This window comes from Salvelinus alpinus, chromosome 23 (assembly GCF_045679555.1).
Source record: "Salvelinus alpinus chromosome 23, SLU_Salpinus.1, whole genome shotgun sequence".
NCBI classification, from domain to species: domain Eukaryota; kingdom Metazoa; phylum Chordata; class Actinopteri; order Salmoniformes; family Salmonidae; genus Salvelinus; species Salvelinus alpinus.
The window spans coordinates 45,652,959-45,668,916 of record NC_092108.1 but is presented as its reverse complement, the minus strand read 5'-3'; the positions used below and the strand labels follow the sequence as shown (position 1 = coordinate 45,668,916).

At 45.4% G+C, this 15,958-nt stretch overlaps 1 protein-coding gene across 5 annotated transcripts in view; it reads left to right on the top strand.

Moving 5' to 3' along the window:
• The window catches only part of LOC139551142 (activated CDC42 kinase 1-like), a 116,849-nt gene that overhangs the window by 91,098 nt on the left and 9,793 nt on the right, over positions 1 to 15,958 (top strand). For 4 of the 5 annotated variants that reach the window (XM_071362565.1, XM_071362564.1, XM_071362562.1 and 1 more), the window contains 10 exons: positions 3,884 to 4,132; positions 5,242 to 5,394; positions 6,118 to 6,401; positions 6,790 to 6,916; positions 7,083 to 7,229; positions 7,637 to 7,731; positions 8,923 to 9,117; positions 9,715 to 9,806; positions 10,143 to 10,187; positions 10,930 to 12,440. In XM_071362565.1, the coding sequence (XP_071218666.1) occupies positions 3,884 to 4,132; positions 5,242 to 5,394; positions 6,118 to 6,401; positions 6,790 to 6,916; positions 7,083 to 7,229; positions 7,637 to 7,731; positions 8,923 to 9,117; positions 9,715 to 9,806; positions 10,143 to 10,187; positions 10,930 to 12,440 (2,898 nt within the window). The remainder of the gene's footprint in view (positions 1 to 3,883; positions 4,133 to 5,241; positions 5,395 to 6,117; positions 6,402 to 6,789; positions 6,917 to 7,082; positions 7,230 to 7,636; positions 7,732 to 8,922; positions 9,118 to 9,714; positions 9,807 to 10,142; positions 10,188 to 10,929; positions 12,441 to 15,958) is intronic. The other variant, XM_071362563.1, reaches the window with a different exon arrangement.

The window sequence follows — 15,958 nt, the reverse complement described above, 5'->3', positions numbered from 1 at the left end:
TATGACCTTTCTATACGCCAACATCTGCTCTAGCCGACTCAGGAAGTAGAGCTCTTGGGGGAGTTACAGGAAAAACAAAAACACTTAAAGATATTGGTTATGTTACGTACTCCAAACTGTGTCAGACATGCGTGTGTCCTGTTCTGGACTATTCAGCACGAGTGTGGGGTGCCAAGAGGTATTTTAAAAACAAACATGTTCATAACAGAGCAGTAAGTTACTTTTTAGGTGTCCACAAGTTTGCACCTATACTTGCAATAACAGAGGACATGGGCTGGGAATCCTGTGAGGTGAGATGGAAGGTGTGTATGGTGAGACTTTGGAATAGACTGTTGGATATCCCAACTGCCAGAATAGCTAGTGACGTTTTTCAATGGGATCTATCCATAGGGGGAGCCTGGGCAACAGTCTGACTGTGAACATCTGTATGAAAACCAAATTAAGGGAGACAGAGATATGATTAAAAAAACAACTGTTGATGCAATATGGGGGAAAAAAATGGGTGGAGGAGATTAGTCATAAACCCAAATTGAGAACCTTTTGTTTGATTAAGGGTGAATTAGTGTGTGAGAGATATATTATGTATAACCTACCTAAAAACAAGAGATCGTTATGTGCAGAGGTAAGATCAGGGATATTGCCTTTGCGTATTGAAACAGGTCAGTATTGTGGCGAAATGGAAGAGGAAAGACTATGTATTTATTGTGACCTCGAAGAAATAGAGAATGAAACTCATTTTATCCTCTATTTCCCTTTCTACCATGATATACGCTTGCTCTTATTCCAGAAAGCACACCAGATATACCTTGGCATTATGTGGCTGAGTGCTGAGGAGATATTGAAATGTTTTTTTGTCCATTGTGTATTTCTGTTGACGGAATATTTACATAAAGCATGGAATAAAAGAGAAAGGGATACCTATAAGAACTACAGGAAACGTATGATCTCTGTAATTGCAAACAAAGGTTTCTGTACCAAATATTAAGTTCTGCTTTTCTGATGTATCAAATACTTATGTCATGCAATAAAATGCTAATTAATTACTTAAAAATCATACAATGTGATTTTTTGGATTTTTGTTTTAGATTCCGTCTCTCACAGTTGAAGTGTACCTATGACAAAAATGACAGACCTCTACATGCTTTGTAAGTAGGAGAACCTGCAAAATCGGCAGTGTATCAAATACTTGTTCTCCCCGCTGTATATATATATCTCAAAGAAAAATATCTCAAATGAATATGCAACCATTAAATTAACTGCATTAGCATGAGAAGCAAAAATGTATTTTACTTGCTGATCTAAAAGTGGACCTTTTCCCTCAAAAACATTTATTCCGCACTGGAATCAAAACTGTGCTCAATCATTCGTCCTCATCCATTCGTTTTTTGTCGCTCTCACGATCAGTTTCTGCAATAATCTCATCCAAATTTTTATACTTTGACTTCGATTGAGCTTTTCCACTATTAGTAGCCATTTTTTACTTTTTAGTTTTGAGAAAAGTTTGTAGAAGAGAACGAACCGCTGCATATTGTAAACTACTGTGCGTCCTGTTTGCTTTCACATGAAAATGAAACTGTTGCGCACAGCTCTAGCATGATGGATGTTTGTCGTACAAAGAGCGTTAACATACTTCTGGAAAGCCCAGATCATTGGCTATCTAGCTAGCTATGTTTCAAAACAATAGGTGGTCATTGGACCAAGACACTGTCAATCAAGTGAACACCGCTCGACTCATTGGTGCGTAATAATGGCTGACCTTCATGGGCTAATTTGAAATGTTGTGTAGCCAATACGTAATGTAGAATGATTAAACCAGTTCGGTTGCCTTCTAGACTGTCTGAGGAATGCACAGTAACCGAACATGACCGGGTTAACTTTTTAGGAATAGGGGGCAGCATTTTCACTTTGGATGAATAGTGTGCCCAAATTGAACCGCCTCCTACTCTGTCCCAGATGCTAATATATGCATATTATTATTACTATTGGATAGAAAACACTCTGAAGTTTCTAAAACTGTTTGAATTATGTCTGTGAGTATAACATAACTCATATGGTAGGCAAACTTCCAAACAGGAAGTGTAAATTTTGGGGCTGGTTGATTTTCAACTCATCGTCTATTCACATCCCAGTAAGATATGGATCTGTTCACACTTCCTACGTCTTCCACTAGATGTCAACAGTCAGTAGAACGTTGAATGAAGCCTCTAGTGTGATGTGGGGCCGGATGGCAGCTATTTGAGTCAGTGGTCTGGCAGAATGCAAGTTCCTGGTCACGCGCATTACTCATGATATCGCCATGCGTTCCATTACTCTGTAGACAAAAAAGAAATCTCCGGTTGGAACGTTATTGGATATATATGATAACAATATCCTGAAGATTGATTCTCTACTTAATTTGACCTGTTTATTCGACCTGGAATATAACTTCTTGAAGTTTGTCCGAGTTCGCCTGGACCGGCGCCAGCGTTTGGACATGTGAACTAAACGTGCTAGCAAAAGTAGCTACTTGGACATAAATAATTGACATTATCGAACAAAACAACAATTTATTGTCGAACTAGGATTCCTGGAAGTGCATTCTGATGAATATAATCAAAGGTAAGGGAATATTTATGATGTAATGTCGTATTTCTGTTGACTCCAACATGGCGGAGAAATGTTATTGATATCTGAGCGCCGTCTCAGATTATTGGATGGTGTGCTTTTTCCGTAAAGTTTTTTGAAATCTGACACAGCGGTTGCATTAAGAACAAGTGTATCTTTAATTATATGTAAAACATGTATCTTTCATCAAAGTGTATGATGAGTATTTCTGTTATTAGATGTGGCTTTCTGCAATTTCTCCGGATATTTTGGAAGCATTCCTGAACATGGCACCAATGTAAACTAAGATTGTTGGATATAAATATGCACATTATCGAACAAAAAATACATGTATTGTGTAACATGATGTCCTATGAGTGTCATTTGATGAAGATCATCAAAGGTTAGTGATTAATTTTATCTCTATTTCTGTTTTTGTGACTCCTATCTTTGGCTGGGAAAATGGCTGTGTGTTTTTTGAACTTGGTGGTGATCTAACATAATCATATGTTGTGTTTTCGCTGTAAAGCATTTTTTAAATCGGACATGATGGGTAGATTAAGAAGATGTTTATCTTTCATTTGCTGTATTGGACTTGTTAATGTGTGAAAGTTACATATTTCTAAAAACTATTTTTGAATTTCCCGCACTGCCTTTTCAGCGGAATGTTGTGGGGGGGGGGGGGGGTTCCGCTAGCGGAACGTGTGTGTCCTAGAAAGGTTAAACAACGTTTTGCCAATTTTTAGATTTCATAAATTGTTTTGTTGAAAGAGTTGGAATTCACTCAAAACGCTGTATACAACATGGATCGGGTTAGGATATAAAAATGTATTTTATCAAACAAAACTATGCTACATTATATCTCTGGGACCCTCAGGATGACAAATCAGAGCAAGATTACTGGATATAAGTAGATTATTTACTGTCAGAGGTGAATGTATCAAACCAGTTGCCTTGATAAGTGTTTTGTGTTGCCCTATCTTCAAACAATAGCATGGTATTTTTTCGCTGTAATAGCGACTGTAAATTGGACACTGCAGGTAGATGAACAATCATTTTAAGCTTTCTGACGTTATAAGACATGTCTATCCTGGAAAGTTGGCTATTGTTTACAACACCATTCTAGTCACATATCGCATATTGAGCAGCAACTGTCCCGATTTTGGAACACTGATCCTGTAGATGATAACTCCTGGGCTACAGCACCCAAAGACTCATTTACAGAACTTAGTAAGAGTGGAGCACATATTTTTGTTCATGTTGTATTAACACTCTCTTTCCCTCTCTTCTCTTTCTCCAGGTGTTCAGTGGGAAGCGTCCGGATGGCGGGGACTTCCAGCAGGCGTCGCCCACCTCCTCCTTTCGCAAGCTGTCCCCCACGCCACCCCCAGCGGTTGAGGGGGGTCATCAGTCCCTGTCCCAGCCCCCCCAGCACCAGGCCCTCACCTGTCTGATCAGCGAGAAGGACCTTGCTCTCTTCGAGAAGCTGGGCGACGGCTCCTTCGGGGTGGTCAAGAGGGGCGAGTGGTTCACGCCCGCCGGGAAAGTGGTGAGAGGGACTGGGGGGTGGGAGTGTAGTGTGTGGGCACTGTACTGTTTGAGTGTGTATGTGTGTTGGAAAGGCTGGTAGTGGGAGAGGTATTGGTCTGCAACTTACCCCCTATAGGCCCCCGTTTAGAAAACGGGGTCCCATCTAGACACACCTAATAACACACGTGCTTCTGGAACACTTATGGAACGCTTGAGGTATACAGTAGTAGGGATCAGGATAGAAAGACAGAGGAAGAGAGGGAATAGGATATAAAAGTCCCTCATGATCACCCTGGGAAACAAAGTATCAGTGGGTTCAAAGTTCAAACCATGACAGCATGTGAGAAAATGACCAAAACACCCTCCCTTCAACATCCGTTCTGGTCAAACCCTTGACCACTAACCCCTATAGATTTGACCTTGAGAGAGGGAAGGAGCAAGGGAGTGATGAAGAGAGAACCTTGTCCAAACATTCTCCAGCAGTGACCCCAGCATGGCCAGATGGAAATAGTAAAGCCAGGTGCAGTGTCACAACAGAACAGCATCCAAGGGAATAGTTTACAAAACCTTTTAGAACAGGGGTATTCAATTCTTACCCTCTGAGGTCCGGAGCCTGCTTGTTTTCTGTTCTATCTGGTAATTAATTGCACCTACATGGTGACCCAGGTCTCAATCACTCCCTGATTTTGAGGGGAAGAATGAAAATAAGCAGTGGAACTGGCTTTGAGATCCAGATTTGAATTTGAGGGCCATAGAACATCTAGTCCCGTGGTTAACCACCAATCTAATGGGAATAAGGTCAGCTGATCTATGTTATGCTGTAGTAGGACCTCCATTCCCGTCTTTTTTATCCTACTGCATAATTTATAATCATTTACCTCATAATTTCAGCAAGTTGCCGCTGTCCTTAACAGCATTTAGGTTAGCATGTAGGGCAGGCCAACTTGTACAACAAACAATAAAGTAAAAAAATCATCTTGTTCAGGAAGTGCAACCTGGTGCTCTATTGTCTCCTTGTTTAAGACTGTTCTGCGGCCTCCAGACTGTTAGCAAGTGCAACTGGCTATCAATAGCTTTCCCTTTTGGATTTAGCATTTTGCTAACATGGTCCCCCATCTTTCTCTCCAGTTGACTGTAGCGGTCAAGTGTCTGAAGACAGACATGCTGAGCCAGCCGGAGGCGTTGGACGACTTCATCTGCGAGGTCAACGCCATGCACTCCCTGGACCACCAGAACCTCATCAGGCTGTACGGAGTGGTGCTCACACAACCCATGAAGATGGTATGGACGGACACACACAACAACACATGTTAAATGATTAATTTGAGTCCCCAAATCAGATTACATTTTGCAAAAGGATCATGGATACAAAATGCACCTTCTTCACCCATGACAGCTGACACGGAGCGGTATCTTTCCAGCTGCTTTGCTTTGCTTTGCTTTTTGTACATGCTTGTGTACATGCCTAAATAGCAGCACCACCAGCTTACACTCGAAACTTATACTGTTCATAAGCGCAGACAATGTCAAGTTTACAAACTGTGTGAACCCTTTAAAATAATATCTAGGGCAGAATCTCAAGGCCTGTTCCGCTCTGTTCGTTTCATCTCTGCGTCATTACCTCCCTGTACTTCCTCAGTATTATTTTGTATCGATGTGGAGTACATTGTGTTTGGAGTCGATCAATAATGTTAGTGTTGTCACCTCCTTACCCCTCCCCTGGCGCTCTCCTCAGCACCACTCCCTGTAAAGCCGGGTTTCCCAAACCTCTCTTAAAGTACCACCAGCTGTTCTACTTGTTTTGCGTATTGCCGGACTGGTAGCAGATTCAATTAGTCAACAAGCCCTTCATTAGTTGAATTTTGTGTGTTAGCTCAGGAATACATCAAATACCTGGAGGTACTCGAGAAGAGGTTTGGGAAACACTGCTCTAAACTCTTGGGAGCTCACAGACATGACAGTTTTGTTCCAGCCCAGCACTAACAACACACCCTCCTCCTCCAGGTGACCGAACTAGCCCCGCTTGGCTCCCTCGTGGAGCGCCTGCGCTGCGTTCGGCCGCAGGGCCCCATCCTCATCCACACGCTGTGCCAGTACGCCGTGCAGGTGGCGTGCGGCATGGCCTACCTGGAGCAGCGGCGCTTCATCCACCGCGACCTGGCCGCCCGCAACATCCTGCTGGCGTCGGCCCAGAGGGTAAAGATCGGCGACTTCGGTCTGATGCGGGCGCTGCCCGACAACCACGAGCACTACGTCATGCAGGAGCACCGCAAGGTGCCGTTCGCGTGGTGAGTGGGACGGGGAAAGGGGATGGTGGTTGGGTGAGGGGGAGAGTGCGGTGGGAAAGGGAGTGTGTGTGTTGCCACCGGGGGAGGAAAGGTCGGCGTGTATTCGTGTGTCGGTGTTATCAGGGCCACATTCAGTAGGAAAACGTTGTCTGACGTTGCAGATAGAATGCCACGAATAGAGCTGACATGATTCTGTTGTTTTACATGCATGGGACATGTTTGTTCTAAGTAAAGTATTTTTTTATCTGAACATTCTACAACATTGTGCCCTGGGGAATGAGCCCCTGATGTGGCTATGCATAGTGTGTGTGTTTTTTCCACTTTCTCCTCACCTTCTTAAGGTGTGTTTGCTGTGTGTGTTTGCTGTGTGTGTGTCCTCCCCCTCCAGGTGTGCCCCGGAGAGCCTGAAGACGCGGACATTCTCCCACGCCACAGACACCTGGATGTTCGGGGTGACGCTGTGGGAGATGTACACCCACGGACAGGAGCCCTGGCTGGGCCTCAATGGCAGCCAGGTACACGCATACACAGACACAAAGCAAACACACGCGCAGACACTCACTCAGTCTCACACACACACACACACACACACAAAATAGAAATACTCATATTTTAGGGTTTTATGTTAATGGTTCATTGTGGGTTCAATTGAAGTATTTTGTGAATGTGTATGTGTTTCAGATCTTACACAAGATAGACAAGGAGGGTGAGCGTCTACCCAAGCCAGAGGACGGTCCCCAGGACATCTACAACGTCATGCTGCAGTGCTGGGCCCAGAAACCTGATGACAGGCCCACCTTTGTCGCCCTCAGGGAGTTCCTGCTCGAGGTACACACTTCTCTGTGTGTGTGTGTGGGTACATCAGTGTTAGGCCAGTGTTAGTCGTCTGCGTGCATGTTTTCACGGGTGTGTTTTGCCCGAGTCTATTTTCAATGTGTACGTTTGAGATTGAATACACAACCTTCATGTGTTAAATGGAGCTATAGCCCCACCTAGTGAATCTTCTACTGTATGGGCATTACCAACTGAGGAATCCTAACTTGATGTTCGCGCTGAACTGATGTCAATAGAAGATTTTTTGGGGCAAAACTCAACACTGATTTCAATGTAGATTTTGGGCCCAAATTATTACATTTTGATGCCTTGTTGTTGCACTGATGGCGTGCAGTGTTAGTTAAACGTACTCAAACTTGGTGTTTGTGTGCGTATGTATGTGTGTGTCCATTCCATTCCAGACCATGCCAGCAGACATGTGCGCGCTGCAGGACTTTGAAGAGTCCGACAAGCTTCAGATTCAGGTCAATGACGTGATCACCGTCATCGAGGGCAGGTATGTGTGATCACACTAATGAACTGTAAAATCAATATTCTGTCATTGTGTTTTTCTATGCATGCTTGTGTATGTGCATGTGTCTGCAACTTCTTGCATGCCTTTGGGAGTGTGTCTGTGTCAGTGGGTGTATGCGTGTGTGAAAGAGAAAAAGAAGAGGGCGAGAGAATGAAATAAATAAAGTACAACCACGGAGACGGACAAACAGATAAAAAGCAAAAAGGGACGAGTACAAGTCAGATTGGACTCACTGTGTAAACAGTCAAGTTTAGAAAAGCCAGAATGAGAGGGAGCTCAACCACAAAAAAGATAAACGATATAGTAGGTTGTTTAGGAATGGGACACTCACTTTTTGCTCGTCCTGGTAGCGGAGTAGGCCGGGCAGCGTTGAGGTCCAACCCCAAGACATCTGGTGGGTCCATGGGGTTCCCTAGGTACAGACTAGAAAGAGAGGAGGAGAGAAAGGGAGAGAGAGAAAGTGGGAGATAGCGGAAGAGAGAGGATGAGAGAGAGAGCGGATGAGATCAAGAGAGGGGGTAGAAAGGAAAGAGAGAGAGGGGACATTTATTGACTTACCATACCAAGAGGTTCTCTACCCGGTGCTAGCCATAAATCAGGTGTACAGTGGCTCTCCCCAGGTTTCACATCTGCTTATCCAACCTGCCTGTGTGCATAATATTAATATTTTATTAGGATCACCATCAGCTGTTGCTGAATGAAGCAGCAACTGCTTTTCTTGGGGTCCACACAAAGCATAACACATTACATAATACAGAACATTAAAGGGGCAATCAGCAGTTGCTACATATATTTTTTTTCTTCAGACATTTTTAGTTCAACAGTCGTACCCCATCAGAACCCAAAATATAAGCTTGTTTTACTCCAATGTTTGTAAACAAAGTAAATGTAAACAAACACTATATAGCCTCCTAACATGGTTAAAACTATAATTGTGATATCATGGATGGTCAGTCCTTGCATCCATAGCTCCCTCTATTAATCCGAGAGTGGTTACGTTTCTCCAGCCCCATCCCTCAGCTTTTTACCAAAACGGGTGGGGTGAACCCGTTTTTATTTGCCTGCTTGTGGTGGAGGTGTGCGTGCCATGCGTCCCACCTGTGTGTGTCTGTCTGTACCTGGATGTTTTCTCACATTCACCTGTACGCCGACCTACCTCCCTCTCTTTGTCAGAGCGGAGAACTACTGGTGGCGGGGCCAGAACAAGCGCACGCTGAAGTTGGGCCAGTTCCCCAGGAACGTGGTGACCTCGGTTGCAGGCCTGTCGGCCCATGACATCAGCAGACCCCTCAAACACAGCTTCATCCACACAGGCCACGGAGACACAGACCCGCACCGCTGCTGGGGCTTCCCGGACCGCATCGACGAGTAAGACATATCCTCAGAACTTGTGCTTCCATCTACTTGTAGTGATATGTGCCTCTTTACAGTGCATACATTTTTTTGTAATTATTTGTTATACTTGCAGGACCCACAGCTTTTTTTTACCACTAGAGGACAGTAGACTAGACTGTTCATATTACTGTCTAGTCAGCTGAAATGACAGTAGCAGGCAGACCTGGGGCGCCTTCAGCAGGACGCAACGTTTTGAAACAGTCAGATACAAATATGCTATGTAGGACATGCCTCTGACATTTAGAATAAGGAATCACTTCGGCTCTATTCTTGGCATTTCTATCTGCATCGTTCGACAACTGAACCTAGCCCAGGGTTGGATAAGCAGATGTGAAACCTGGGCCGAGCCTCTGTACACCTGATTTATGGCTAGCCCCGGGTAGAGAACCTCTTGGTATGGTAAGTCAATAAATGTCCCCTCTCTCTCTGTATCTTTCTCTTTCCTTTCTACCCCTTCTCTTGCTCTCATCCGCTATCTCTCTCATCCTCCCTCTCTCTATCGCCCACTTTCTCTCTTCCCCTCCTCCTCTCTTGCTCTCTGGCTCTCGCTCTCATCCCCTCTCTTTCTAGTCTGTACCTAGGGAACCCCATGGACCCACCAGATGTCTTGGGGTTGGACCTCAATGCTGCCCGGCCTACTCAGCTACCAGGACGAGCAAAAAGTGAGTGGCCCATTCCTAAACAACCTACCAGGCTAAAGTATTGTCGGTGACTCAAGGAATTATCGTCACAATGGCATGTTTTTCTTCGTGGTTTATCTTTTTTAGGGTTGATATTTTTTGGTTGAGCTTTTCTGAACTTGACTGTTTACACAATGAGTCCAATCTGACTTCTACTCGTCCCTTTTTGCTTTTTATTTGTTTGTCCGTCTCCGTGGTTGTACTTTGTTTATTCCATTCTCTCGCCCTCTCTTTTTCTCTTTCACACACTTTTGTGATCTCCCTCTATCGCTCTCTCCTATACCCCTCTCCTTCTCTCTCTGGTGGTGGCATTTTCAGAGGAGGCACCTACTCGTCCCCCCCAGCCGTTGGTGCTTGTCAAGAGTAAGTGTAGTCTCTCGCTCCAGCTCACCCATTGCTCCTGCCCTCTCTGTTATCTCCTAGCTCCAGTCTTCAAAGGTACACCGTGTGCAATCTCTTCTCTCATCTCTCACTCTCTCTCTCTCCCTCTTCTCCCCATACCTCCCTTTTTCTCTTTCCTTCTCTTCCCAGTTACTCCATTTCTCTTCCTCCTCCCTAACCTTGTTGTTTCTCCACCTCTCTCACTAACAGGTGTGCAGTCTGGGTTTCTGTGCATTGAGTGGTTAACTCGCCTAACCGGAGAGTTGAGAAATTAAGCATGTGTGGACCAACTTGTTGTGTATTGCAGCCTGGCTTAAAAGACATGTTATGGTTGTTTATAACGTTTGTGTATGATTCCATCACCAAAAATATTCTAATCTTCTCTGTAAGATGTTGTTTGTTTCCGTTCATGTACAATGTATGAAATGGAAACAGTTTATTTATATCCGCACATTACAAATAGACACGCTGAGGATTATTACCTTTTCATTTCAGGGACAAGTACAGAGTCATTCATTATGTACATAAATAAATCTTGCATCAAAGGCAGGCTTAAGGTTGATCACTCAAGGTAGACTGTTGGGGCATTGTGGATGGACTACAGGGCTACATGAGTAATGAGCGGTTACGGCGTAGAAGTATTGTAAAGTTGCCAAAGTCATTAGATGCCAAAGTCATTAGTTGCCAAAGTCGTTAAGTTGCATTTGTCTGTTGGTTTTTCCAGAGCCGTGCTACGACTCGGTGACTGAGGACGAGGAGCTGACCGCCTCAGGCCTCAAGGGGCTGTCGCTACTGAAAGCGGGCTCCATCAAAGGCCTCAAGCTGAAACCCGCCACATGTGTCTCCGCCTCCAAACAGGGGGGCCGGACTATGGGCTCAGGCCACACCCCCAGTGATGTGTCACTCATCGACTTTGGGGAGGAGTTTCCCCCGGCCGCATCCTCCCCCTCCCCTGTGGTGGAGCTCCAGGTGCCCTCGTTGGCCAAGCTGGCCCTGGACGCAGAGTTTATTCTGGATCGTACTCCTACCCAGAGCCCGTGGCGCTCGCTGCCCCGCCCCTTACACCCCACGCCAGTGGTGGACTGGGACACCCGGCCCTTACCTCCACCTCCTGCGTACGATGACGTGGCGCAGGACGAGGAGGACATGGAGGTGAGCTCCATCAACAGCCTGGATCAGCAGCAGGGGGGGATGGGTGAGAGCCACAGCCCCACAGAGACCTTGCCGGCTGGTGAGAAGAAGGCCATGGCCGGTGCAGCCGACAAACCCCTGGAGGACAACCTCTTCCTGCCCTCTAAGCAGGGCCTGGCCTCCACATCCTTCTCTCAGTCAGCTGAGATCTTTCAGGAGCTCCAACAGGAGTGCATGAGGAGGCTCAATGTGCCCACGGGAGGAGGTCCCCAGCCCCCCTCGCTGTCCCCAAGCTCAGGCCTCCAGTCCAAGGACGTCCACCACCAGATCATCTTGTTCTTCTCTGAGGACAAGCCCCAGATCCCTCCACGCGTACCCATCCCACCTCGCCCTGTCAAACGGGGGGACTACACCCGCTGGTCCGGTGACCTCTCCCTGTCCCTGACTCCAGCTTCTGAGGAAGTTCAGGACCGGCCCCCTCAGATCCCCCCGCGGGACCCTCTGTCCCAGCCGGGCTCGCGCACCCCCAGTCCCATGGGCCAACAGGTGGGCTCCCCCCAGCAAAGGACAATGGTTTTCCCCAGTGCCCCTCCTCCGCCCACATACGGATCCTACCTCTCTACGTCCCCGGGGAAACTCATGCCCACCACACATAGCTTTGCCTTGGACCCCAAATACGCCGCACCCAAGGTCATCCAAGCACAAGCCCAGGGTAAGGACCTGGCCAAGGGGCCCTGCATCCTGCCCATTGTCCGCGACGGCCGCAAAATCAGCAACACGCACTACTACCTCCTGCCCGAGAGGCCGCCTTACCTGGACCGCTACGACCGCTTCTTCAGGGAAGCGGAAAATGTGCCGACTGGTGGCAGTGGTGGGATCTGCGAGGAGAGGCGGCAGGCCAACACGGCCACGGTCAGGCCCATGATGGTGAACCAGCAGCCGCAGAACCAGGGGGGAGACCTCAAGCCCAACTTTTCCTGCAACAACAACACTAGCCTGGGCTTCCGGCTGGGCATGAAGTCCTCCATCAGCCTGCCCAGGGTCAGCTCTGACGGGTCAGCCGGCAGGGCAGAGGGGGGAACCACAGCAGACGGGGTCAAGATGGTGAGTAGTACAAAAGGCTCCAGCCTCAGATTCTTTATTTTTTTATCAGTAATCAGTTGATTTGATTTTCAATAACAAACGAACACAGGAAAGAACATGGCCTAATAAACAAAATCAAAGGGGGAGGAAACCACTACTGTTATATTACAAAAACTAGACTGAGTAATGAAGAACACAAGAAAAGGGATACAAAAAAGTAGAAATAAATAAGAAATCGAGGATACAGCCACCACTGTATTTTTTTGCAGTATTTGTTTGTGCTGCGTTTGTAATTTTGTTCTATGATGCCAAATCAAAGGCTTGGCTACAGGGACTTTGGACTTTTATGATGTAAATAAACCACAGCAGGGCAGTGTATTAAAGTACTGAGATGTGGTCCGCAGACACACACACATGCCTTAACTTTTTGCAACAATGCGCAAAACTTTCTAACCAATCGATCTAAATCAACACTTTCAACCAATCAAGTCTCCATCAAAACTGATTTAAAAGATTACACTCTGGAATGACATTCTGAAAAATATTTGTTGTTACATTTAAGTCATTTAGTTGTATTTCTTTTTTATTCAGGGAATATCCATTGAGACCAGGGTTTAATTCACAAGGGTGCCCTGATCACAGTAAGACAACAATCAAATACAATCTGAAACAAAACAGCGATCAATACAATGTAAAATAAATTAAAAGTACAGAACAACAATGTAAGAATAGCATTCCTCAGCTACTATGTCCTCAATACTTTTAAATTGGGTTCCCTAGGTACAGACTAGAAAGAAAGAGAATGAGAGAGAGAGTAAGAGAGGAGGATGGAAAGAGAGAGAGAAAGTGGGAGATAGAGAGAGTGGATGAAAGCAAAAGAGGGGGTGGAAAGGAACGAGAGAGAGATATACAGCAAGCGAGTCAGAGAGAGAAAGAGGGGACATTTATTGACTTACCATACCAAGAGGTTCTCTACCTGGGGCTAGCCAATTGCAAGCGGCACTAATACAGTACATCTTTGCCCCCAACCCATGTCATTGGCACAGTCTTAAGGTAAGCTCTAGGCATAACACTCCTAAAGGCAAGTCTGTCGGTTAAGTTGCAATAAACACCATAATATTGTTGTGCTCTTGATCAATTGATGAAAGTATGGCTGCGGCTGAAATGGCACCCCATCCCCAAAAGTAGGGCATTATATAGGGAAGAAGGTGTCATTTCGGACACAGCCCCAATCTGCCTTCAGAACGTGCCTTCAGAAAGTATTCACACGCCATTGACTTTTTCCACTTTGTGTTACAGCCTGAATTTAAAATGTATGACATGTATAATTTTTTTGTAACTGGCCTACACACAATACACCATAATGTCAAAGTGTAATTATATTTTTATTATTATTATTTTATTTTTACAAATGTATTAAAAATTAAAAGCTGAAATGTCTTGAGTCAATAAGTATCCGACCCCTTTGTGATGGCAAGCCTTAATAAGTTTAGGAGTAAAAATGAGCTGCATGGACTCAAGCTCACAGAACGGGACCGCTAAATGCTGAAGCGCGTAGTGCCTAAAAATAATTCTGTGCTCGGTTGAAACACTCACTACCAAGTTCCAAACTGCCTCTGGAAGCAACATCAGCAGAAGCACTGTTCGTAGGGAGCGTCATGAAATGGGTTTCCATGACCAACCAGCTTCACACAGCCTAAGATCACCATGCGCAATGCCAAGCGTCGGCTGGAGTCGTGTAAAGCTCGCCGCCATTGGACTCTGGAGCAGTGGAAACGTATTATCTGAAGTGATGAATCATGTTTCACTATCTGGCAGTCCGAGGGACAAATCTGGGTTTGGCTACCTGCCCGAATGCATAGTGCCCAACTGTAAAGTTTGATGGAGGAGGAATAATGGTCTGGGGCTGTTTTTTTGTGGTTCGGGCTAGGCCCCTTAGTTCCAGTGAAGGGAAATCTTAACGCTACAGCATACAATGACATTCTAGACGATTCTGTGCTTCCACCATTGTGGCAACAGTTTGGGGAAGGCCCTTTCTTGTTTCAGCATTACAATGCCCCCGTGCACAAAGCAAGGACAGTATAGAAATGGTTTGTCGAGATCTGTGTGGAAGAACTTGACTGGCCTGCACAGAACCCTGACCTCGACCCCATTTGAACACTTATGGGATGATTTGGAACGCTGACTGCGAGCCAGGCCTAATCGCTCAACATCAGTGCCCGACCTCACTAATGTTCTAGTGGCTGAATGGAAGCAAGGCCCCGCAGCAATGTTTCAACATCTGGTGGAAAGCCTGCCCAGAAGAGTGGAGGCTGTTATAGCAGCAAAGGGGGGACCAACTCCTCCATATTAATGCCCGTGAATTTGGAATGAGATATGCGACGAGCAGTCATGTAGTCTACTTTTGGTCATGTAGTGAACCTCCCTGGAATCTCTGTACCCCATAAGGTCCCTCAGTTGAGCAGTGAATTTCAAACACAGATTCCAGGGAGGTTTTCCAATGCCTCGCAAAGAAGGGCTCCTATTGGTAGATGGAGAAGAAGAAAAAAGACATTTGATTATCCCTTTGAGCATGGTGAAGATATATAAATTACACTTTGGATGGTGTATCAATACACCCAGTCAATACAAAGATACAGGCGTCCTTCCTTACTCAGTTGCCGGAGAGGAAGGAAACCACTTGGGATTTCACCATGAGGCCAATGGTGACTTTAAAACAGTTACATAGTTTAGTGGCTGTGATAGGAGAACTGAGGATGAACAACATTGTAGTTACTCCACAATACTAAGGGACGGATAGGAATTTACAGAATGGCTACCTGGAGGAAAATGGGGGAGGGTCCTGCTTTTTCAATTTCAGTCAAGGGGAAGATTTAGTATTTAAATCTAGTCCAGGGGAGCGTCATGTAATTGAATTGACAAAATGTCAATATTTGTCAGTGTTAGTATTAGTTGCTTATTAGGCTATATATCGATGTGTGCCCGATGCAGCCCCTCATCTCTGATTCTCCACTGGGCGCGTAATATCAATTGTTTAGTATGGTCTCGATCAAATGATCCATAGGCTATGAAGTACATGCTCAGAGAAGCATAGCGCAAAGATATATTTCTAAGATAGCTGCTGGGAAGGTGTAAATAAAACTAGGTTGCATTACAAACCAACCCTTAGCCCCCGGGCCTTCTCTGTTCTTGCTGATCAAATACTTTTTTTGTGTGCTGCTTAACCAATGGCTGTGCTGTGTATGGCTACGTTGTCAGTTCAGGAGGAGAGTCAAACGTTTCTTCTGATTTCATTTTTTTTTTGATTAGGCCTAGTCCAAAAAATGCACCATCTTGCTCATGGACTAGCCTATGTTCTGTTCAATTTGAGAAGGAGTGTGCGAAGATGAGAAGGTGGACCGGTGGTCAACTTTGATAGCTGCCTACTACTATAATTTAATTTATGAAAGACAATATGTTTCTTGCCCATTTATGTATTTATCAGAGTTATTGACCTCACAATAAGCCAGATTTGAGTAACTGGAGGCAGCAGCCGCAGC